Genomic DNA, 23,828 nt, shown 5'->3' with positions numbered 1-23,828 from the left:
ATGTTCATTTCTAGCTTCATCGGAGCTCCCATTCCATTCCTCGAATGGACGCCATGCAGGTACTTCATCTTGTGGCTCAGCTGTGGCTACTTTGAAAGTAGCTGAGAAACGAAAACCGTCTCATGTCTCGGGCCAGCTGAGCAGCCCATCCGAAGACGACAGGCATCATCGTTCCCAAATGATACGGAACGAACGGATCTAGAATCTCAGTGTCTTTAAGCCACCGGGGACCCCTCGAATAAAGTGATAAAGTGGGACGAGGACGCTTTGAGGCTGGCAAGCTGGCATCGATGACGACTCACAGAACGCGGGTTTGGCGATTAGAGTTCAACAGCTCTTCAACCGTTTGCGGGCCGGATGAACGCTATCTCAAAGTGGTGACGCCAGCAACGTTCAGAGGCTTGACGTCGTGACATCTCTTGGCTGCAGGACGGACTTCCCTAGAGCTCTGGAAGCAGCAAGGAGCTTGAGCCTTGACCTCGATGCATTTCCGCGACTCGATCGAGACGAACTGATCTGTGCGCGCGTACTTAGAGTTTAGGGTTGATCAATGACTCTTTTCGTAGGATGGCTTCTCTTCCAGCGGTGATCGATGTTTCGAAATATCGACTAGCAGACCGCCAGATGCGCGAATGTGCGACTTTGCGACTCTGGACGCCGCCGCGGAGTCTTGATATACCTCAGGTCTGATAAGGGTGAAAATTCACAAGCATTTCCCCCACAGTCGCCAATCGTCGGTGAGGACTTTCGCATGATGGGGCTGCAGAGGGAATGCGCCGGCGGCGGTTGGCGTGCTCATGTCTCGGAACTACTGCAGAGCACGTAAACGGCCTGCATGTTGCTTGGAATGAAGCCCACTCTGCCATCGGCTCGGGACGTAGGGGTTGCGGCAGTGGGCACGAGACAGTCAAACAGTGAGGCGGCGGCTGAGAGAGAATGTGCGTGGCTGGAAAGATAACCGCGCAAGAGTGACTCTTTGATCGCTGGAGAGAGAGGGAGAGAAAAACGACGTCGTCGTTGTCTTGCTTGGTCCCTGGGAAACTCAGTGTCTTCCGTTCCACACGGTTCCCACTTTGGCGCATTCTGGGTGGATTGTCCCATCCCATCGGAGTGGACAGAGTGGACTGACTACGCATCGCAGGCGTGGATACGACAGGGATGGTGGCGTTGGCGGCCCCGGGGCTGACCGACCCCTTGACACTCTGGGGTGCTGCGGTGCTCTTCGCCTTCCGTGTTGATGTTGGCGTGCAGTTGCGTTTGCGGAGAGCCCTCACTTATGTAATACAGAGCCCCGATTGGCGCGCATTGTGGGTTTTGATGCTTCCACGAGTGTCGCTTCATCTTCATGCAAGGACGTTCATTGGCCAATTCAATGTTATTGCGGGGGTTTCTTCAAAGCGAGTTAAACGTCAAGATTTTTCCTTTCCTTTTTTCTGCTACCCGTCTTCGCTTCCCTGACTCTGCGACAAGTCTTGGGCAAGCCGCAACTGGGTCAAGCAACGGCTCGGAGGCAGGGTGTTGGCTGTTGTTTCCTGGGTTCCAGGTTCCGTCTTGCAGGACGCCCTACCTATCACCGTCAGACAAGTTCCAACGGCACTTCAACATGCAGCAGCAGAGAAAATACTTGCCTCGCCCGCCCGCTGGTGCTGCTACTGCGAAAAACATGACCGAGAAGAGATTGAGGTCAGACCGTCAGCCAGGCCCGCGAGCCCGCAGTCACGGCCTGCCTGCTGTGGCCGCCCCTCTCTCCGATCTGTGCCGCGCTTCTCCTCACCCTGGGTCGGTATCTGGCAGCTGGTTCTGACGGAGATCATGCCAGGATCTGGTGACGGATGCGGGTTTCTTCAGGCGCTTTAGCGAGAGTTCCCGACGCCCAGGTTCAGCCCAGGCCGTCACCCCGTCCAGTCCGGCCGTCTCGCGCGCGGCCTGGTCTCTCGTCCGTCTGTCGTGCGTCTGACCCATGGGCCTCTGCGAGTCTGGTCAATTACACAGCGCCATCGCTGAGTCGTCGATCGACTGGTCAAATCGCTGACGCCGACGACCGACTCAGGGAGGGAAAAAAAAAGGCCCCGTCGACCCAAACGGTGCGGTTTGCCGCCCACCTGTGCCCGCTTTCGCTACCCTTGTCACTGCAGTTAGTGGTATCCAGCGGTGTTATGCGTAGGTTGCAAAGAGGCAGGACACTGCAATGCGAGGCACATGCTAAACACAGGAAAAAACACCGCACAGCATGCAGACGCACGAAGGAGGAGCAGCTCTAGAATGAGGTGCAGCAATTAGCAGCAGCCGCAGCAAAAACGAGGAAGACTCGGCACATGGCCAAGCGGCACCTTTGGCCTGCCTTTTTTCCTGATAGTCGTCGCAAATATCTCATGCAGTCATTCAGCGCAGCGCAGCACAGCGCTTCGCCGCACTCCTTCGAGCGCAACGCAACGTCGTGTTGGGTTGCCCTTCGGGTTGCTGAATTCGGACCTGAGATAAGCAACGGACGGGACGGAAGTTGAACACGGTTGGGGTTGAAGCTGCTTTTGTTGTCATGTTGTGTTGTCTTGCCGTCATTCGCTGCGACGGTACAACGCAGCAGCCGTCCGGCCGTGTGGCAGTCAATCAATCACCACGGCAATCACTGCGACACTACGGCTTCTTCTTGGGCCTTCAGGTCGTGTTCTCGACCCAAGCAATGCGGGTGTTATTCCACGATCTGCTGCTTGTTTCCCTTCCATTTTCAGCCTTATCCCCACGAGCGTGGAACTGAGACCCTGACCTTAATCTCCTACGGGCAGAAGGGCCCCAAAGAATCGCAATCAGAGGTTGTCCTGCGCCGGAAAGCTTCCTCAGCAGAGGCTTCCCCGGTTGGCCGGCAATTCCCTGTTCTGGGCCATAATGGGCATAATCATGCCATGGGTTCCCAAAGGTCGCCCAACCTCTTGCGGCGGCGCGTCACGACCACACCACCATCATTGCCATAACATCTCATACTTATTCCTCGCGTAACCCGCTCCCGCGCCTTTGGCTGTTTTCTTTGTCTTGCAAGCCTCTTGCGCCTTGTTCGTGCTTGACATATGCGCTTCCCCAAGCCTTCCGCCTCCTACCCTTTTTCGTCACTTTGAGTCTTCCTTGGTCCTGTCGCTAATATCTTAGCCTTGGAACTCTTGGACCTTGCTTTCCCTGTCGTATTAGTGCACTTAAATGGATGATTCGATGGAGCCTTCCTGCACTAGGGCTCCATTTTCGACTTTGTCCTTCTCCGATTCGAAACCGCTTTTTTAAACCCCCGGCGTCCCCCTTCCTCCCCCGGACGCCATCTGAAGGAGATTCGGTTTGAGCCTGGTGGAAACTAGTAGCCGACTTCGATTTCACTACCACCATCAACCAACCTATTGGTGTTGCTTCAACTTCAAATCATCTGACGGTCATGGCCGAGGCCGACCTCGTTCGCCCTGCAACGTCGTACTCAGGCGCCTCGGGTATTCAGAGGAGGTTCCTTCTCTCCAGCCCGGGGCGACCTCGAACTGCTTCAGGACTCGGCGATCCTAAATTTGAAAAGACGCCATCGACTGCCTTGTCTGTGAAAGTCACAATCAAGTTTCAGCCGTCCCTCGATCTCACCTACGAAAGGCAGTACCTGGCCTCCCACGGCTTCCAACCGACAGACCAACTATGTCACACCCTCATCCGTCGTCTCACACATTGCTCAACTGAGCTGCTCACCCGCAGAGACTCAACCGCTCTCGAGCGTTCCATCCCTCAAATTGGAGATGGCAAGCCGCTGCGGTTCGAGCTAATCTACCAAGTTTACAGAGGAGGACCGGAGCCATGGGCAACCAAGTCCTTCAAGTCATATCAGAAGTTCCCTCTCGACAAGTCAACGGCTATGGAAGTCGCCCGCTCTACCGACCGCATTATCGGTTCCTTCCTTAATCTCCACGACCGGTCCTTCAGATGGATGCATGGCAAGATACGCGAGAGATCAGGAAGCGAGCTTGAGATTCTCAAGCCCCTGAGCAACCCCGTATCTCTCCTTCACATTCCACAGTCACGTTTCATTGATACCACCCAAGACTGGGAGTTTGTCCCTGGCTACGAAATCACACTGCATTTTCGAAGTCGATGCAAGTCCCGTAGACAAAGGGAATGGGAACGGACCATCACTCTCAAGAGCACTCAGAGCTCTCCGCTAACGCTGTCTCATGGCGAGGACATGGCCTGGGTCTTGTCGACAGCTATGCAACGCTCTCTGGATTCTAGAAAGATGGCCTTCGATAGGCAACATCGGTCCTGCAACAGATTCGATTACCTGGAGGAGTGTCACCATTCTGAACAGAACGCCGTTCACGTCAACTTCCAAATCCGAAATCAGCTGGGCTTGGATCACAGACATCTCCGCCGTGAGCTCGACAGCAACTTGCTGCTGTTTCAAGATCCCAACGGTCTTGACTGTGAACAGTTTGTAAATCAACTCGAGCACGCATTTACTGCAGTGCGAGATGACACCGACAAGGAGCTGAACGAGATGGATGACCTCCGATTGACAGTTTACGAACTCTCTGGCCGGGGTTGGAAGGCAGGGAAACCGTTCGCCGTCTGTCTCGACTCGACTGCTTGTTATTCTAGGAGGACTGTTAAAGCCGTCCTCGATCGAGTTCAGACAGGTGTCGCAGATATCCTCGGTGGTCACGACATGAGCATCACTCTCATGGTCCACAAGCGTGGCCATTTGGTTCTGGACAAGACTCTCGTGGCCCGTTCGCCATACTACGCAACGGGACAACGCCAAGGCGAAGATCCTGAGACAATCAAGGAGATGTTCTTGACGAGACTCAAGGACCGAATCCGATCCGACATCTCCATGGTGGTGAAAGACACGTGCTCGCTGTCCGATGCCGAACCCCAGAATATCCGTGTGGTCGAGCGCCCCGTCTCTGCAGCGAATGACCCTGCTGAGATGGAAGCTTTGCCGTCAAGCAGCCCGCTCCCGATCCCGACGCCGCATGGGCCCGTGCCGGACTCCTTCGATGAGAGTTCCAACGAACCGTCCGAACTTTTGGCACGAGATGAAACGCTTCAGAGTGATGGTGGGGTTGAAACGATGGCTGACGGCGTCATAGGCACCGTGGGGCATTCGCAACAGCCTGAAACTCCTGCCAAAGCAACATCGAAGAGTCTGTCCTTTTCGTCGGCCGAGGATGCCACTTCTACTTATCAGTCTTCGTCGTCAACTCCTAGTCTTGTTGACAGCGACATTGGTACGCCCCGCGAGAGCTTGTTGATTACGCCCACCTTTTTGCGAACGCTGTCAGGCCGTCCTCAGCCGTTTGATGCGAACCCGAATATTGCGGATTCCGAGACCTCCGACAGCGAGCTAATTGAAGATTCAGCCGTAGGACCGTCGACTCCAACAATGGCGCGTTTTAATGGACCACGACAGTTCAACTTATTCGGCAAGGGACCTCGCTCCATCTCCCGGCAGTCTTTGACGTCGATTGACTCCGATGCCGACAAGCGCTCGCTGGCTGATTCGCAGCGCACTACCGAGCCCGAAGATGTCCAGGTCTCAGATTCCAAGCTCGGGTTGACTTTGGTTGAGCCTCGATCGGCACCTGTGGCCGACTCACTCGAGCCTCAGCAGGAAACGGCCACCCAAGAGCCCGTTTTCGAGGGTTGGTTGGAGTACTGCTGTGTGCCCATCGAGGAGGAAGAGGTTGCCGCGCCTGAGGCCCCGGTCGAAGAGGTGACTACTGCAGCCGAGGAGCCGACGACAGATCTTGTGATTGTTGTCACTCCTGTCGAGGAGTCAACATCAGAACCTGCGATTGTCTTCACCCCCGATGAAGAGTCGACAACAGAGCCTGTCATTGCCATTATCCCCGACGAGGAGTCGACGACAGAGCCTGCGATTGTCATTTCCACGGAAGAGGAGCCAACGCCACCGGCATTGCCATCTCTGCCTTTGGAGGGTTACTTGGAGTATGCGGTTGAACCAATTATCGAGGAAGACGAAGACGACTCAGACGGCGAATATCACGATGCGGACTCTATCGCACCAGCCGCGTTCATGTCTAGTCCCTCTAGCTTTGCCACCGCGGCTGAGACTAGCCTCAACTCTCCCATCAGCCTGGATTTCGCGATGTCCTCTAACTTTAAAGCTGATAACACCACGAGCGCGCCTAACTTCCTCGAGGTGACAAAGACCGATCCGGTTGTCGAGGATGCGGAGCAGAAGCCCGCCCCGACTTCTCAGGTCGATGCCTGTACGTCTTCACATGACACCACCGAGCCTACTCCAATCCCTCTCATTCCCGAGACCATCGAACCCTCTCCTGTACCCGAAGCCGAGAAGCCTTCCCCGGTTCCCACAGAACCCCGCGAGCCGAGACTTGACCCTGCCGCCGAGATTCACCGGGACCCGTCCTTCCTTGTTCTGAACCAGGCACCGTCTGTATCGTCGGAGGCCCCGCGCACGCCGACTTCAGACTCCGCCTCGTTCAGTGACAAGGATGATGAGCCCCATGAACCCTCCACCCCTCCGCTGATGACAGAGACTGAAGACTCGGACTACTCAGAGCCTTCCGAGCCAACTTTGCCGTTTCCCGAATTTGCAGTCGATGATACTCCAGGTCCCGACGACGCAAAGTCAAAGTCACTGTCCCATTGGACACTCCCGAGAGCTTCTTTCAGTGCCGACGACTTTATCGACAACTATCTCGGACATCACCGCAAGATGTCGATCCCGCGTGCATTGTATCCACGGCCAAATTCGCTGTACACACTGAAGAATTCGAGCACAATGTCGTTGGGCCACGGCCGCAAAGTTTCATTGCCAACAGCGGGCATCTTTGGCATTCACGAATCAAGTCGTCTGGATCTGGGTCTCCGCGGCGCCCTCTTTGGTCTTGCCTCGTTGAAGAAGCAGGGTGGTTTGGAGAGGAAGAGGTCACAGGTTTTGTTGAAGCTCGAGAACGATAAAGGCATGGTCATTGTGCCAGGCAGTCACAGCAATCCAAGCAGTCGCCGCAACAGCGAGGCGAGAGGAATCGGGGGTGCTGGTGTACTAGGACTTGGTAACGCTTATGCGTTTTGAACACACGCACAAATCCCTAGGTGGATGGGGTCGTTGACTTTGGGAGGATCGCAACTGGAATTGGGAGGGATTGGACGGCACATAGGATAATTGGAAACTGGGAATCTTGGGTTCGGGGTTTGGAGACGTTGTCCGGATGGAATTCCGTTGACTCTTTGTGATTTGGCGTTTTGGGGGCATCTTCTAGAATTTGGAAAGGTTCCAATTCATCTCGCAAGCGATGCATGGCGGGCACAGTTCATTTAGAAAAAGAGGGCAGCAGCTAGACTTCCGCAGAGTCCGGCCGCAGCAGCAGTGCTAGACATGCACGAGTATTGGAAAATGTATCAAATTTCTTGCCATCATACCTCATGATTCTCGTGATCTGTCTTTGATTTGCAAGCACCATAGCGAATATGGCTTCCATCCAAATTGCAACAGCACCCTTCATGAAGGATTCTCGCCAATTTGCCCCTCCTTTCCGGCCTCCTTGACGGAATCTGGCCACTTTTCCCTCTCTGACCACCATTAATTGACGTTGATCTTGTAGCTCGGCAACGCGGAGATGCTCAGCCTGACTTCGGAGAGCCCCGACGCGGGGCAGACGTACGACTGTCATTTCCGAACACGCGGGGGGGCCATCCCCGGGCGTTCGTCCCCTCCAAGGCTGAAGTTCCCCAGAATAGTCGACTGACCCAGGATCCTTGACCTGAGTTGACATCACCACGTGGGCTTTGCGAGGAAATGTCACGCCACCCCGCGCAGGGCAGGTCAGCGCCGCGAAGAGAAGGGTTGTCGCCAACTCTCCGGCTTGACCCGATCATGCATTCGCCGCGTCTGCTGTGACCCCGGGATCCGCGTCGGCGAATGCATGCTTCGCAGCCCGTATTGTATGTCCATTCCGGCTCCAACCGCTCAGACGAGCTCAGCGTCGCCCGAATCAACCACGGTCTTGGCGCTAGACCACCTCAGGATCAAGATATCACCTGTCTTGCCGTCCACAACACCATCCGAATCTGTGCCCTTTCCCTCCACAGCCACGTCCCGCAGTAGTCGAATAAATACGGCCGTATCCAGGTCTGGACCGTCAATCATGCTGATGTTCCCCGCCGTGTCGTTCAGATTCTGCAGTGCGGGCGGGAAGGACGACAGGAAGGACGAGAGGTAGTGGTTATGCAGAAGGGCCTGGTGGCGCGTCGCGTAGGCCAGCTCCGTCTCGGACAGGCGGGCGCGGAGGAGCGGGGAGGAGAGGTAGTGCAGGGCGTGCTTGTCGATCTTGGCGATGCGGGCGCGGAGGAAGCTGCGGACGAGGAACTTGAAGCGCTCGAGCTCGGTCTGGATCACGATCAGGGCGAAGTTCGTCTTGGGGTCCATGTCGCCCGTCAGGTCTTCCACTTTTTCGATTTGGGCCTTGATGCGAGCATTGACGCGTTCAAAGAGGTTATCTGGAGGCCACCTATGTCATTTCGCGATAACAAGTCAGCTTCGTCTCTCCGTCGCCCAGCGTCTTTCTTTATTTGGTTCAGGGTGGGGGGGGGGGGTTTACTCGAGGAGCTCTGGGGCGGAGCGTTCTGCAACCCAGGCGCGCGTCAAGGCTTGCAGGTCGCGTGTCTCTGCGGGGATCGAGTGGAAGACGGGGTCGACCTCCCGGAGGATGTCGTCGATATCCATTTGTGGCGGTGGTGCTGGTTTGGCAGGGGTGCGCTATGGCATTGTGTGAGGTTCGGTGTAGAACGCGACGGGAGTCGAAGACTCGGCGGTGGGATTGGAAGAATAAGAATCGCGGGGTGTAAGGCAATTCACAATTCGATGGTGGGGTCACACGTCGCGCTTACACTGTGGATGCAGCTCACTGCAGGGGTCTTAAGGGGTACATTGGGGGTAACCGCAGCGGGAAGAGACTGTGGGGAAAGAGTAACTCTCTATCTTCATGCTCGAGAGTTCAGCTATTCACTGTCCAATATGTCAGCCCTTTCGACTTTCTCTTCAGAGTTCTCTGCTACGATGATTTGCGTAGCGGTTCGAGTGAACCAAGCTGCATCGGGATGTGTTCCGCAGCTCCATGCTCGCAGCGGGGAACTAGCATTACAGCTGGAACACAGGCAGTGCCTTTTGATGTTACTATGACGAAGCTGCACGGAAAGCTTATGCCGAGGCATCTCACTCGACCCCAACTCCGCGGTCCCCGAAGTGTTCATAAAATGCTAAACAAAACCAATCTCACTTCAGCAGCTCTCAGACTCGAATCACAGATCAGCTGTCATCTTGCATGTTCACCGGTTGTTCAACAACTCTTGAAAAAAAAAGTCGGCAAAGCTATCAATTTCAATAGACTCACCAAATTCAATTTTACGACCGTAGACTAATTCACTTTTCAAAATGGGCGATGAAGGCGAAGGCCGCCCTCCCTACTCTTCCTATGCCGTCAGCATCTACCAACAGGGCATCATGACGGGCCAATTGCCCGTCGTGACGACAGATCCCAACAAGTTGGAGGAACAGGCCAGAAAGGCCATGGGCAAAGAGTGCTTCGGCTACGTCTTTGGAGGTGCCGGCGAGCTCTCTACCATGGACGCCAATCGTCTCGCTTTTAGGCAATGGAAGATCATTCCTCGTTTCTTGAAGCCAACCAATCCACGAAACCTGAAGACTGAGCTCTTTGGCGTAACCTACGGTACGTTTGAATCCTCGGGTATGTGGTTGTCCGAGACTAAGACATGCCCAGAATCACCGGTCCTCATGGCTCCCATCGGCGTCCAGGGTATCTTCCATGAAGACAAGGAGACCGGACTCGCCTCCGCCTGCGCAGAGCTTGGCGTGCCCTACACCCTCAGCACAGCTGCGACCTCTACAATCGAAGAGGTGGCATCCGTTATGGGCGACAGTCATCGTTGGTTCCAACTATACTGGCCTATGGACGACGACATCACTGGCTCTCTGCTGCGAAGAGCAAAGGCCGCAGGATACAAGGTTCTTGTGGTGACTCTTGACACCGTGACGCTGAGTTGGAGGCCTGCCGATCTGGATTCCGCCTACCTTCCGTTCATAACCGGCACGGGCAACGCGGTCGGCTTCAGCGATCCCGTCTTCCGAAAGAAGTTCGCGGCGGAGAACGACGGTGAGGCGGTCGAGGACAACGTGATCAGCGCATCCCGGTACTGGATCAGCCAAGCTTTCCCGGGTGACCATCACACTTGGAAAGACTTGGCTCTTCTCAAGAAGAATTGGGATGGGCCCATTGTTCTGAAGGGTGTGCTAGGCGTAGAGGACGCCAAGTTGGCTGTTGAACATGGCATGGACGGCATCATCGTCAGCAACCATGGCGGAAGACAACTCGATGGTGGCGTCGCATCCCTGGAGATGCTCCCTGAGATTGTGGGTGCCGTAGGCGACAAGCTTACCGTCATGTTCGACTCGGGCATCCGCACTGGAGCGGATATCGCGAAGGCGCTCGCATTGGGAGCTAAAGCTGTCTTCATTGGCCGGCCAGCCATCTACGGCCTCGGCATCGCAGGGAAGGAGGGGGCGAAAGCCGTTATTGCTGGCTTGCTGGCTGACCTGGATCTGACTATGGGATTGTCTGGCTTCAAGAGCGTGTCGGAGTTGAAGCCGTCCATCTTGCGCCAGGTTCGTTATGGCGGGGACGTTAAGGCTAACCTTTGAATGTGGACCGCGGCAAGTGGATGAAAGCATCCCTCTTTGGAATAGAAAACCCATCGTTAGGCCGACATGTAAGCTTAATTGGAAAGCGCAGATCGCAAGCGGTTCCCCATCGAAGCTCTGTGTTGACAAGGTAGTAGTGCCGCGAGCGACCAGTCTCGGAATGCATATCATCCGGTGATATTGAGGACGGGAATGAGAGATGCCACCAGGCTAACCTGTCGGCTGCTGGCGTTGCCTCGAACTAACATACTCTAATGCAAGAACCAATCTCATCGTGCACCAAAAACATTCCAGATCTGCTCCGCACTTTCAGAGAATTCCGGACCTTCATCCGACCGAACTCGTTGACCCAAGCTTCGGTAGTCATTTCTGCTCATCCCTGGGGTAAAAAGCCCTCACTCACTAACACACTTGAATTCATAGACAGTGTCTCACGCGGCTTCGGGCCCTTCGGGGCATCTGGCTGGCCCTCTTCTTTTGGGGGCGACACGATATTGTTTGATGGCAACGCGCCAAGTGACGGGGTCGATCCTTTCTGCTTGGAATGCAATGCCTGGTCACCACGAGATTGACTATCGCTACCGTGCATCCAGTGAGCCCAATAGCCTCACGGAACGCCTTCAAGCCGCGGAGATCCGTATGCAATGTTTCTGAGTAATCTCACCGTGAATTCTACGGCTCAAGCATCGTCACAGCCCACATGCTGACAGCCGGGGTGAATAAATACAATGACTGCTCCGAAGAAAAAGAGAGAAACGAAAGAAGTATAGCAGCATCCCTCTATCCACTATCCAACTCTTCTACATTCTCTTAGATCCAAGCTCATAATCTTCGTTTGTATCCTTCTTAATAATAATCAAGATGCGCGCATCGTCAATCCTCGTCGCCGCTGCCTCGGCGGCTTCAGTCCTCGGTGCTCCCTTGGAGAAGAAGGCCAACTACGATCCTCTTCCGGGTGGCGATGTAACCATTCTCCAGTAAGTACATGTTGCAGGCATTTCTCTTCTTGATGCATGAACTAACCACCCGCGAAGATATGCCTTGGTCCTCGAGTATCTGGAGCGCGAGTTCTACGGACAAGGTCTCGCCAACTACACCGAGGCAGACTTCTGCGAGTTCGCCGGCGCCGATGATGGCAGCAGATTCTACAAGAACCTGAAGAACATTTACGAGGATGAGAAGGTCCGTTCTATCTTGATGAGTGAAGTTTCCTAAACAATAATACTAACAAACCTGTAGACCCACGTGGACTTCCTCAAGACGGCTCTCGGAACTTCCGTCTTTGATGCACCCACCTTTAAGTTCCCTACCACAAAGGCCCACGACTTCATCGCCCTCGCCTCTGTCCTCGAGGGCGTAGGTGTGTCGGCCTACCTCGGCGCCGCCGCTGTCATTGCGGACAAGGCCTACGTCACACCCGCCGGCTCCATCTTGACCGTCGAGGCCCGGCACTCGGCCTACATCCGCGCTGCCCTCGGCGCGAAGCCCTTCCCCAAGGCCTTTGACACTCCCCTCGACTTCAACCAGGTCCACAGCCTCGCCGTGCCGTTCGTTGCGGCGTTGGCCCCGAACACACCTGCCCTGCCTTTCAAGGCCTTCCCCAAGATCCAGACGAGCTTCGTTAAGGGACGCAGCATCGTCATCTTTGACGGGGCGTACGCTGCTGCCTCCGCCGCAGGACTCGTCCCGGCTGGTGCCAAGGTGTATGCCGTCTTCTACAGCGGTCTGGACATTTACTATGTTGAGGTTACTGTCAGCGGCAACGATGTGAGTTTTACCCTTTTCTGACTCTGCGCGTTGTTCATGGACTGATAAGCGATGCAGTACGTTGCCAACGAGATCCCCGATGGCGCCGAGGGCCAGGTCTACGTCGTTCTCAGCACCGCCGATGGTACCGCCGCCAAGGTGTCGGACGAGAACACGATTGCTGGCGTTGGAATTGTCGAGGTCGGCGACGCTTCTTACCACTAAACTCTTTGAGCGAGAGTTCCAAAGGGGAGGCATGGGAACGTGGTACATACTTTTTCTAATATCTCTTTTTACTTTTCCATATCCGGGCAGCCGATTGCCTCAGTTTCCCAGCATAATTCTATGTAAATCATATTCATCCGCTTCGGTTTACTGAATAAAGATACTTTGACTTGCCGAGACGGGAGTTTGAACTGAATCGTAGCGGAGTGATGTTCATTTGTGGAGTTACACCTCATTTCCCCCATTCGTATGTACCATTCAATGTGAGATGCGCAGTGGCTGAACAGTTGGAACTCAGGTAATCGCCGACTTATGCATCGTCTTGATCAGTAACATGGGCTATCCTCAAGTGTCATCAAGGTATCTGTTGTGATCAATTGCTCTTAGCTTCTAATAGTTCTGACGCCTTAATCCCAGGCCCACGTCTATACCGTGATTAAGCCAGGGCAGCCGTAATGTACATGATCACCAAGCCCGGATATCCCCTTTTGCTTTTTACTTTTCATTTCGTGACTCATATCTCCCCATTTATCGGGTGAGAGCAATGTCGTCTATTCTGAGAATCATCTTGACCGTCTCGGCAGCCAACTCGATGGCGCTAGTGCTCACCAACAACGGTTGCAGGACGTTCTCCTTGGAGATGTTGGTGTTGACGCCGCCGGACTTGATACTGACACCAGCATTCTTCTCGCCCAGCTCGTGCCTGTGGCGGAGCTCGGTGACGACCTTGATGCTGTTGAGACCGGCGTTCTCAGCCAGGGTCGTAGGAACCACCTCCATAGCATCCGCGAAAGCCTTCCAGCAGATGGCCTCGGTGCCCGTCAGAGCACGAGCCTGCTTGGCCAGCTGAGAAGCGATCTCGATCTCGGCGGCACCACCACCGGCGATAAGAGCCTTCTTCTTCACCAAGCAACGGACAACGCAGTGGGCATCGTGCAGACTGCGCTCGGCCTCATCAAGAATGAGGGAGTTGGCGCCACGAACAACGACGGAGACCGTCTTGCCAGTGGCCTTGGCGCCGCTGACCTTAACCATGCGGGCACCGTTGGACTGGGCCTCCTCAACGAGGTCGGCCGTACCGAGCTTGTCCTCAGTGAAGGAGTCGATGTCGGCGATAGGCTTGCAGCCAGTGGACTTGCAGATGAACTCAACCTCGTCACGCTCAATATCCTTGACAGCAAGGATGCCCAGCTTAGCCAAGAAGTGCAGGGAAAGATCGTTGACGGCGTCGCGCAGAATAGACTTCTGGATGAAGAGAACATTGCACTTCGCCTTCTTAATCTTCTTGACCATGTTCAGAAGGTAAAGACGCTCCTCCTTAACGATTTTGTCCATCTGTCTGTAGTCGTTCACCTGAATGGTGTTTTCCATCTTGATTGGTCAGCGAAGGTCGAATAGGGGTATTTCAGGGGCAAACATACATCAGGCTTGGGAGGGCTGAGCTGGAACTGAATAAGACCAATCTTGGCCTTCTCAATTCTCGCGGGCCCTCCGGCGCCCTTGAGAACGGGCTGGGTCAAGACCAGACCGTCCACAAGCTCACTGTCCTCGATAGTTCCGCCAACCTTCTTGATTATTCTGATGTTCTTAAGATCGACGTTGTCGGCCGTCTTCAGGTCGATGGTCTTGACAACAGAGTTGACAGCCATGGGACCCAGAATGTTCGAGTATTGCGATACAATCTTGGAGGAAAGGGAGGTATTGGCTGCCTGGAGCAGGGAAGCGGTATCGGTGAGGGAGATAGGTTGTGACATGTCGTGAAGAACCTCGACAGCGGCGGCCGCAGCTCTTTGGAAGGACTCCGAGATTACGGAGGGATGAATTCCTTTTGACAGAAGGCGGTCCGCAGCACCCAGCAAGCTACCGCAGATAACAACGACCGATGTAGTACCATCTCCCGCCTCCACATCTTGCGCTGCCGAGAGGTTGACCAACATCTTCGCTGTAGGGTGCATAACCGACATGCTCTTGAGCATCGTGTTTCCGTCGTTGGTAATGATCGTCTCGCCCTTCCCGCTTCGGATCATCTTGTCCATGCCTCGGGGGCCCAAGGACGTTCTGATGGCATCGGCGACAGCTAGCTGGAAGTCAGCTTCTGCTCTGCGGAGCTCGTGAAGAAGTCGCGTTGCTTACCTCTGGCAGCAACAATGTTGGAAGAGCGGACCGCGACGGGCTTCTCCTTGTCCTAGGAAATTGTCAGCAACAGCTCTGCTACCAGAGCTTTTCGTCACCGGCATTCCCCGCCATACCTTGAAGGCAGCTTGGTTACCCCCGGCGGGGGCAGGTGCAGCTGTGGCCATTTTGGATATTTTTGCTGATTTCCTGGGTTGTTTCTGACAATTCAAGGTCGGAATAGCAAGATAAAGTCGGCGGGGAGAGATATGGGTATCGTCTTGGTCGTGTCCCGCTGTCGCCTTCTTTTGCGATCGCCCACTTTCTCTCAGGTAGCAGCCCCCCAGCGGTGGGATATTTTTTAGCGGGCGGCAGGTTGTTCCTTCCCCGGCACCTCTGTTTGCATTTTGCCCCAACCGGCCTAGCTCCACAGCAGCCTCGCAGCTGTGGCCCGTGCTTGGGGAGCTCAAGGCAACCTGGGATTACGGAACCGTCTTCCATTACCATCTCCAATCCACCCCAGCATTACCATCTTGACGACCATACCTCCCACTCGAGAACCTCACGAATTTACGCAAAAGTCCTGCCTTGATCTCTGAACTTCCAGACCTCACTCCACAAGAATTTCCGGCAGCAGGACGCCCAGTCCTCATTCTGCATCATGGTATTGATGACCCTTGCGTGTGCATCCCGGTGACAGATGCTAACCAGTCAATTAGCCTTCCGCTACCGGCCAGAACTGGGAGAAGTACCAGAAGACCTACGCAGACGACGAGATCGAGGAGAAGAAGATCACGCCACTGACCGATGAGTGCGCATTTCCGAAAGCTTCGTAATCCATATCACGTCGACTAACGATACCCAGAGATATCCAAGTGCTGAAGACCTATGGCGCTGCGCCCTACGGTGCCGCCATCAAGAAGCTCGAGCAACAGATCAAGGAGAAGCAAACAAGTGTAGATGAGAAGATTGGTGTCAAGGTAGCTCTCTTACTTTGTTGGCAAATTGGTCAATGACTAACTCGGCCAGGAATCCGACACGGGTCTTGCCCCTCCTCATCTCTGGGACGTTGCCGCCGATCGTCAACGAATGTCAGAAGAACAACCGCTCCAGGTCGCCCGGTGTACGAAGATTATTCCCGACGAGAAGGACGACTCCAAGAGCAAATATGTCATTAACGTCAAGCAAATTGCGAAGTTCGTCGTCCAGCTCGGCGAGAGAGTGTCTCCGACGGATATCGAGGAGGGAATGCGAGTCGGTGTTGACAGAAACAAGTACCAGATCCTTCTTCCTCTTCCTCCCAAGATCGACGCCAGCGTTACGATGATGACGGTCGAGGAGAAGCCCGATGTGACATACGGAGATGTTGGTGGATCGAAGGAGCAGGTTGAGAAGCTGCGTGAGGTCGTCGAGATGCCCCTCCTGTCGCCGGAACGCTTCGTCAACCTCGGTATCGATCCCCCGAAGGGTGCTCTGCTGTACGGACCTCCCGGAACGGGAAAGACTCTCTGCGCGCGTGCCGTCGCCAACAGAACGGATGCTACGTTCATCCGTGTCATTGGTTCTGAGTTGGTCCAGAAGTACGTCGGTGAGGGTGCGAGAATGGTCCGTGAGCTGTTCGAGATGGCGCGGACGAAGAAGGCCTGCATCATTTTCTTCGACGAAATCGATGCCATTGGTGGTGCTCGTTTCGATGATGGTGCTGGTGGAGACAACGAGGTCCAGAGAACTATGCTGGAGCTGATTACGCAGCTTGATGGTTTCGACGCTCGTGGTAACATCAAGGTTATGTTCGCTACGAACAGACCCTCTACCCTCGACCCTGCGCTTATGAGACCCGGTCGTATTGATCGTAAGATCGAGTTCTCCCTCCCAGACCTCGAGGGTCGCGCCAACATCTTGCGCATTCACGCGAAGAGCATGTCAGTCGAGCGCGATATCAGATGGGAGCTTATTTCCCGTCTTTGCCCCAATGCGACGGGTGCCGAGCTTCGTAGTGTGTGCACAGAAGCTGGTATGTTCGCCATTCGTGCCCGCAGAAAGGTGGCTACGGAGAAGGACTTCCTCAGCGCCGTCGACAAGGTCATCAAGGCCAACCTCAAGTTCAACTCTACGGCCAGCTACATGCAATACAACTAAGGAAATCAAGCGGAAGAGGCACGGAGTTGATGAAATCGTTTCAGGCTGTAAGAATAGGCTTGGGGTTAGGGAAGGTCTAGAGGGCGGGATACCTTGCTCGAGAGAAATAGATCATGCTTTTCCATGCGCCAATATGGTGATGTCGCCTCAACAGTGACGTTGAGAAATATGAGACTGGACTTGGTGGGCGTATTGATCAGTCGCAGCGCCGAAGGGTAGTATTCAGCAGCGTCCCACTAGACTCCTAGGGAGGCAAAGCCTTACTCGCAGCCAAAAACGCAACTTGAAGGACTCGCTTAATGCTTCCAGCATCTGCACGTCGAAGCCGAGAGAGAGGCCCTACTGCTGGCCTCATCTACGTTTCTTCCGGCAGACATTGAGACGATGAAGCAAGCTGGCGCCTGTAGGCATTCGGCCCGGCATACTCGTTTGGCCTTGCTTGCGCATGAAAACGTGGACGATATAGGCATCCTCGTTCTTACATCTTCGAAATGACAAGTATCCTCTAGCCTTCAGAGTAGTTTCTGAATGAGGCACCACACGATGCTGGCATGTTTGACGCGCAAGGCTCGTTGACAACAGCTCAAAGATTGGAGATCAAATTATAGGTCAGACATGCAGACCCGCTGTCTCTTACTCGATTGTGATATTGATTTGTAGAATTACATTTACCAATGGGGCTCTATAACCTTCCATTCTATGCATAGAGCCTTGCTGTTCACCGGCCCCTTTCCCATGCCTGATGTTGGCTCCTCCACCACAGTAAAATCCCATAATGCTGCCTCAGCGGTGCCCAAAAAGTTTCCAATGCCAAGTTATGATAATGCATGCCTTCATTAGCAGCGCCTCGCACTCACCAGTGCGCCAGTCCGGTTCGACGACCGCTGTTGTTACGTCCCTCCTCATGAGAAACCTGTTGGAATCATGTGAACATGAAGAGAATCCCCCGTAGTCTCCCCATTGCAGCTTTCGAGGAACGGTACCTCACTTTTAAACAGATTCCATCCGTGACAGACAACCCAGACAAGCGACGTCACCCTCGGCGCCCTTCTCTATACAGCACCGACTGCAGACCATGGTCCTGTGCCCGCCGCCCGTCCAGCCGTCATGTCGTTTCTCCTGTTCATTTCGAGTCTCTCTCTCGTTTCTCTGTCGTTGTCGTGTGTCGTCAACGTCGTCCATGTGGAATGACCTCGACATATCCTCTTGCTCAACTTCGTCGCCATCACTAGGCCGGCCGTCCTTCTTCCAGCCTTGGCATTGTCTGATGCACACGTAGCACGTCCGTTGACCACAACCCTCGCAGTCCGCAAAGGAGTCCAGGTCTGACTTCTTGGTTGGCCGTCGATGGCAGATGTGGCACGGGCTTAGAGAGGAAGCCGGGGTTCTTGATTTGTTGGCCGTTTCGGCCTGGTCCTGGGGCCCGCGGGCAGCTTGTTGAGATGAGGGCGACTTGCTCCGTCGTTGCCTATGCGATGATGTTGCTGTGTCCCATACACCCGTCTCGGCGCTGTCGTCTTCCTCGTCGAACATGCGTTGTCTTTTGGAACCAGGCAGCGGCGCTATCTTTCTAGGAACGGCGTCGAGGCTGTGGTATTGTTGGTCGCCGAGGCCGCCGTGTTGGAAGACGATTCCATTACTAGGAAATTGGGGGGAGAAGTCTGGATGCTGCTGCTGCAGTTGTTGCTGTTGCAGCTGCTGCTGAATGGGCCTGCCAAAAGGGCCGTCAGCTTTCCAGTTCGTCGAGGCGATGGCCGAGTACTGGGCGAGTTTCTCGTACAAAGGCCCCTGTATCTGCAGGTCGGTTTCGTTGTCTCGTCTTCGCTTTCGGCCTGGCAGCATCAGCCGAGGATGCTCCTCGGCGATGGACGGCATTTGGTGTGGTTTTGGGTGGGTATCGGGTGTCGTTGAGATGGGAGGCGAACTGCAGAGGTGGTGGTATATCGCTCGCTCCTTGCACAGATTCGTGAATTCCAGATAAACTCCGCAGGAACAACGATGGGATATGGAGAGGGGATGCAGGAGGGAGAGACTTAGAAAGAAGACTTGGTTTGGAGATCTGAAGGAGGGGGAGAAGAAAAGAGGAGAGGCCGTTAGAAGAGGAGAGACAGAAAGTGTGATGATGGTGGAAAGGTGTGTCTGCCTCTCACTCAGCGCTCTCCTTGAGTCGGGTTGATTGCTCCTGCAGGTAGGTTCCGTTTTAGGTGGACATGCCGCCGTGCGTTTATGAGGGTGGACTGGCACGGCGCGGAGCTTTCACGCCTGATTTGCCTGTGTGGGGTGCCTCTGGTGGGTTCAGCCAGCGGGCGGCGCGGCAGCCAGATTCGCTCAAGAGGTGCGGGCTTGTATTCCCACCACTGTCAGCAGACTCAACAGCGCTCCGTCTAGCTGCTCGGAAACCGCGCCGGCCGCTGGAAAAATCCACTGGTCGTTCTGTCCAGCGCTTTCCCAGCTCGCTCAACCGAGCAGGTGCTGTGCAGCTTTCACAGGTTTAGTGTTGTTGACGGGAAGTCGGAATTGACTGCGACCCACTGATTCGTTTATCGCCTCCGCCGCCAATTGACTCTCAAGGTGCCTCATACAAACTACCTACCTGACCTGACCACTGTTCCTCATCCAACGTGAGTTATTTGTACTTCGAATGTCCTCTCACACTCATAAGTGCCGTGACCACACAGCATCTTGACATGCAAGCCCTAGAACTTTCTACGAATTAGGGGTCTTGGAAGCAATTCGGACGAAACATGTCAAAGACCCGATAAGAAGTCATTTGTGAAGTTGCCTCCGATGTTGCATTTGACCCTTTGTGGGTTGACTCCGTCTCGGTCATGGATTCGCCGAGGTGACTCCAGGATGCATTGTTTGTTGGTGTCGTTGTCTGCTCAAAAGCCCTTTCTCTCTGCAATCATATATCATGACAGTTTACAACATGAGGGCATTGATTACCATCTTTGCGATTCCATGTGTCCAAGTTGTCTTTCTATTGTCGCTTGTGCTTGGTCAGCAAGATGATGAATGAGCAAATCACACAAGTCATTGTCAGGCACGTGAAAGAAGTAAGCGTAGACATAGAAGACTTGTCATTATCAAGAAATCAGGTATTGAAAAAGGACCATCTGATTTACACTCTATCGCTCCCCCGTTTGCTCCCAACGATGAATCTCGTCTCTGCCGCCTCCACGAACAAAGGAGCTGTTTTAGAGAGCCTAGTATAACATACACAGAGACAACTGAAAGTTTGCGTAATTTAGTGGCGAACCTTAGTCTCCTTGGGAGGGTCGTACGCGAGCTTCCTCGACTTGAGCCAAGCCCACTTGTACTTCTTAACCCAGACGCTGATAGCCCAGAGCGTGGCCGAAACGACAAGAACCTTCATACCCATGCGCTTGCGGTCATCCATCTCGGGCTCAGCGGCCCAGTTGAGGAACTCGACGACGTCCTTGGCCATCTGAGAGGTCGAAGCGGGGGTCTCGTCCTCGTACTCGACGAGGCCGTCGTAGAGGACACGGGCCATGGCGATACCAGTACCGGGGAAGTAGGGGTTGAAGTTCATGCCGGGGGCGACGACAGCGCCGGCGGGGGGCTCGTCGGGGTAACCAGTAAGCAAGCTGAAGATGTAGTTGCAGCCACCGTGGCGGGCCTTGATGATGAGAGACAGATCGGGGGGGAGGGCACCGTTGTTGGCAAAGCGGGCAGCCTCCTCGTTCTTGTAAGGGTCGGGGATGTAGTCGGACAGCTTGCCGGGGCGCATCTCGATGTCGCCCTGCTCGTTGGGCTCACCGGGGTACTCGTTCTCCTCGGCCATCGCCTTGGCCTCGTCAACGGTCAGGACGGTACCGACCAGGGCACGGTAGGGAACACGGCTGAGGGAGTGGCAAGAGGCGCAGACCTCGCGGTAGACCTGGAAACCACGGCGGAGACTGCAATTGTGTGAGCGTCATTTACCAGGTAGCGTGGGGGGATTGCTTACGCCTGGTGGTCGAAGGTCTTGAACCATTGCTCGTGAACCCAAGGGTAGTTGGTAGGGTGCAGACTGGTATCGAATGTCAGCTCGGCATGCCTTTGTTTCGGTGCCTCCGGTGCATTTGTAGATTATGCCTCAACCCAGCAAGGGATCTCGGAATCCGAACAAATTGACCCGCAGCAACATTTCTCGGATGGGGAGAACTCACCCCTCCTCAGCGGGCGTCGCAGCGTTCGCCGAAGGTCCGTAGAGGTGGTAGTACCAGGCCATAGAGCCCAGGGCGAGAGACGTCGACGCAACGGCGGAGATGTTCAATCGGGAGTGGGAAGCTTCGGCACCAGCGCCGGTGGAAGTGGACGCCGCACGCTGCGTGGATCACTGTCAGTGTTCGGTCCCCAAGTCATTGATATCTCTCGATGGCCACTGAGGCGGTTCCGGGGGTGTCGTGTGGCGGTAGGTCGGATTGCCTCGGGAAATTGGCTTCTTGATCAGCTCATGTGCGTACCTTGGAAATGGTGACGGCGCCATTTGTGAAGGTGCGCGCCGAGCGCAAGCAGGACCTTGCCAACATGATGGGCGAGCTGTATCCGCAGCTACAGAGACAGCCGCGAACAAAATGATGGGGCAATGGGTGGTAGGTCCTCTCGTGACGGAGGTCGTTTCTACGGTACAGTAGTCGAGGCAGGAGAAAATCGCTGTGAGGCAGTTTTCGAGTGCCTTAGGTATGGGACGTCTCTGATTGGCTGATGGCTTCGGTCAGCAACATGTTCCGGTCCGGTCATTTTTCGCTTGATTCCTCCCACCCGGTGTTGCCCGTCGACCAGAAGTATTTCCGATCGCCCGTCGCACCCAGCGCCGTCGTGTCGTCATGCACCGACCTGAGAAATATGCCTCGCTTGATTGGCCTGGACCCATGCAGCCAGCCAACTTGACCTGCATCACGATACAACATTGGACGAACATTCTTTCCTTTTTGACGATCACTGTCAGTATGCAAAAGACAGAAACCAGCAGCGTTTCGCGTTTTTGGCTGTTCCATGGCCAATCTCAATTTACTACTTAGCACACGCAATGATCTCTTGAAGCGTGTGACAAACATCTCACGACAACGCAATTGACGACAGTGATCGGGTATCAATGGCCATTTTTAATTTTTTTCAGAAAACACGCAACTTTTATCTGAGCCCGCAGGCTTGTGTAGCTTACACCTACGTTGATGGCAGGCAAGCTGATGGTATTATGCACAATTCCCTTTCCCGATCCAAACTCAATGCTCCGGAATCAATAGTTTTCCACTCTCAGGCGTGGCCATTTCTGCTGAGGATTTCGCGGCGTTGCTTTACTGCGCTGGCGAGCTCATCCAGAACTGAGACGGTATCGTCCCAGTGGATGCACGCGTCGGTGATGCTGACACCGTACTTCAAAGCACTGGGGCCCTCCTTGGGAACCTTCTGGTTGCCTGCAACTTGTTAGCTTATACTTCCATCTCAGCGCCGCGACAAGTACTAACCCTCGTTGATGTTGCTCTCAATCATGACACCCATTACGGCGGTCTCGCCCTTGGAGATTTGGGCCGCGAGCTCGCTGGCTACCTTGGGCTGGTTCTTGTGGTTCTTCAAAGAGTTGCCGTGACTGCAGTCGACCATGAGCCTCTGGGGCAGGCCAGCCTTCTCCAGCGCCGCCTTGGCCTCGGCGATGCTCTTGGCGTCGTAGTTGGTACCCTTGGTCCCGCCTCTCAGGATAACGAAGCAGTCCTCATTGCCTACTGTGCCGACAATAGCGACGACACCGGGCTTGGTAACAGAGAGGAAGTGATGGGGATGTCTGACGGCGCCAATGGCGTCGATTGCGACTCCGAGCGAGCCATCGGTACCGTTCTTGAAGCCGACGGGGAAACTGAGACCGCTGGCCAACTCGCGGTGCAGCTGGCTCTCCGTGGTTCTCGCGCCGACGGCCCCAACGGACAGCAAATCAGCGAGGAACTGGGGCGAAATAGTATCCAGCATCTCGCTAGCAATGGGCATACCCTTGTCCGTAAGATCGACGAAGAGCTGTCTTGATAGGCGGAGACCCTTGTTGATCTTGAAGCTGTTGTCGATATCGGGGTCGTTAATCAGACCCTTCCATCCAACAGTTGTGCGCGGCTTCTCCAAGTAGGAGCGCATCACAATGAGCAGCTCATCCTTGTGCTTCTCCTTTGCGGCGAGAAGAAGGTCGCAGTACTCGAGAGCGGCCTTGGGGTCGTGGATCGAGCAAGGGCCAATGATGACCAGAAGTCTGCCCTTCTCGTCGGTGCCATTGACTACGGCTGCAGCCTCCTCACGGCCCTCGATAACGGTTTGCTTCGACTTGGGAGTTTGGGCAATCTCGTGCTGGAGCAGGTCGGGAGGAGTCAGAGGGTTGTAACCGCGAACTAAGAAGCCAATTAGCCTTGAAAGTTATTTGGAGGTTGCCGATTGAAAACATACTTCTCCAGTCTTCACTCTCGGCCTTGTTGCCAACGTTCTTGTTCTCGATGTAGAAGCTCTATGGTGGAAGGTGAGTCAGAGGTAGGCGCAGACAGGGTGTCGAGGGGCGCTGACTTACAGACATGGTGAATGCGGGGAAGGAAAGCAACAAATACGCTCGAGTGAAATGGTAAACTTGGGTGAAGCCGAGTCTGCAACAAAAGTCTCTGGAGGTAGACAAGTGAAAAGGAAGAAAATAAACTTTTCTCTCTGCTTGGAGGTTGTGTCGAGAAGAGAGTCACAGCAGCGCAAAGGTCGGAGCTTCGAAGAATATCAGCAATGAGCGAAGACTCATTCGTTCCCCCCCTGCCCTGTGCCTGTACCTGTCGCCCCGTCGCCCACACTTGCGACCCCCCGGCCGGCAGTACCCCGCCGAGGACCGCTCGAGAAAAAAAGAAAAAAAAAAGTTGGT

The 23,828-nt window shown here is 54.7% G+C and overlaps 9 protein-coding genes across 9 annotated transcripts; 4 read left to right on the top strand and 5 right to left on the bottom strand.

Moving 5' to 3' along the window:
- Positions 1 to 3,415: 3,415 nt before the first annotated feature.
- Positions 3,416 to 7,081, top strand: CGGC5_v000659 (uncharacterized protein; the record flags this gene model as incomplete). Its single annotated transcript, XM_066150702.1, has 3 exons — positions 3,416 to 3,564; positions 3,619 to 5,246; positions 5,379 to 7,081. 3 exons carry the CDS (start codon positions 3,416 to 3,418, stop codon positions 7,079 to 7,081), a joined length of 3,480 nt encoding a protein of 1,159 aa, XP_066009980.1.
- An 894-nt stretch (positions 7,082 to 7,975) lies between these two features.
- Positions 7,976 to 8,731, bottom strand: SLD5 (DNA replication complex GINS protein SLD5; the record flags this gene model as incomplete). The annotated part of the gene is made up of 2 exons (XM_032032202.1): positions 7,976 to 8,516; positions 8,607 to 8,731. 2 exons carry the CDS (start codon positions 8,729 to 8,731, stop codon positions 7,976 to 7,978), a joined length of 666 nt encoding a protein of 221 aa, XP_031888312.1.
- Positions 8,732 to 9,439: 708 nt separating this feature from the next.
- On the top strand, positions 9,440 to 10,723 carry CGGC5_v000657 (putative lactate 2-monooxygenase; the record flags this gene model as incomplete). Its single annotated transcript, XM_032032203.1, has 2 exons — positions 9,440 to 9,734; positions 9,786 to 10,723. 2 exons carry the CDS (start codon positions 9,440 to 9,442, stop codon positions 10,721 to 10,723), a joined length of 1,233 nt encoding a protein of 410 aa, XP_031888309.1.
- Positions 10,724 to 11,584: 861 nt separating this feature from the next.
- rds1-1 (Protein rds1) lies at positions 11,585 to 12,694 on the top strand (the record flags this gene model as incomplete). Its single annotated transcript, XM_032032204.1, has 4 exons — positions 11,585 to 11,700; positions 11,758 to 11,905; positions 11,963 to 12,490; positions 12,548 to 12,694. 4 exons carry the CDS (start codon positions 11,585 to 11,587, stop codon positions 12,692 to 12,694), a joined length of 939 nt encoding a protein of 312 aa, XP_031888310.1.
- A 528-nt stretch (positions 12,695 to 13,222) lies between these two features.
- On the bottom strand, positions 13,223 to 14,994 carry cct4 (T-complex protein 1 subunit delta; the record flags this gene model as incomplete). The annotated part of the gene is made up of 4 exons (XM_032032205.1): positions 13,223 to 14,065; positions 14,116 to 14,771; positions 14,828 to 14,879; positions 14,944 to 14,994. 4 exons carry the CDS (start codon positions 14,992 to 14,994, stop codon positions 13,223 to 13,225), a joined length of 1,602 nt encoding a protein of 533 aa, XP_031888307.1.
- Positions 14,995 to 15,467: 473 nt separating this feature from the next.
- Positions 15,468 to 16,945, top strand: CGGC5_v000654 (26S proteasome regulatory subunit 7-like protein; the record flags this gene model as incomplete). Its single annotated transcript, XM_032032206.1, has 4 exons — positions 15,468 to 15,470; positions 15,526 to 15,617; positions 15,672 to 15,786; positions 15,836 to 16,945. 4 exons carry the CDS (start codon positions 15,468 to 15,470, stop codon positions 16,943 to 16,945), a joined length of 1,320 nt encoding a protein of 439 aa, XP_031888308.1.
- A 990-nt stretch (positions 16,946 to 17,935) lies between these two features.
- CGGC5_v000653 (uncharacterized protein) lies at positions 17,936 to 18,820 on the bottom strand (the record flags this gene model as incomplete). The annotated part of the gene is made up of 2 exons (XM_032032209.1): positions 17,936 to 18,656; positions 18,726 to 18,820. The coding sequence occupies 2 exons, from the start codon at positions 18,818 to 18,820 to the stop codon at positions 17,936 to 17,938; spliced, it is 816 nt and encodes a 271-aa protein (XP_031888547.1).
- Positions 18,821 to 20,192: 1,372 nt separating this feature from the next.
- CGGC5_v000652 (Cytochrome c1 heme protein) lies at positions 20,193 to 21,480 on the bottom strand (the record flags this gene model as incomplete). The annotated part of the gene is made up of 4 exons (XM_032032210.1): positions 20,193 to 20,865; positions 20,916 to 20,978; positions 21,118 to 21,275; positions 21,415 to 21,480. 4 exons carry the CDS (start codon positions 21,478 to 21,480, stop codon positions 20,193 to 20,195), a joined length of 960 nt encoding a protein of 319 aa, XP_031888548.1.
- A 727-nt stretch (positions 21,481 to 22,207) lies between these two features.
- On the bottom strand, positions 22,208 to 23,501 carry AMT16 (Phospho-2-dehydro-3-deoxyheptonate aldolase AMT16; the record flags this gene model as incomplete). The annotated part of the gene is made up of 4 exons (XM_032032211.1): positions 22,208 to 22,368; positions 22,420 to 23,322; positions 23,378 to 23,435; positions 23,496 to 23,501. The coding sequence occupies 4 exons, from the start codon at positions 23,499 to 23,501 to the stop codon at positions 22,208 to 22,210; spliced, it is 1,128 nt and encodes a 375-aa protein (XP_031888549.1).
- Between the last annotated feature and the right edge of the window lie 327 nt (positions 23,502 to 23,828).

Source organism: Colletotrichum fructicola (assembly GCF_000319635.2).
Source record: "Colletotrichum fructicola Nara gc5 chromosome Unknown KSG_Nara_v1_contig01, whole genome shotgun sequence".
NCBI lineage: Eukaryota > Fungi > Ascomycota > Sordariomycetes > Glomerellales > Glomerellaceae > Colletotrichum > Colletotrichum fructicola.
The sequence above is the reverse complement of the archived record's forward strand: the minus strand, read 5'-3'. Positions and strand labels throughout refer to the sequence as shown.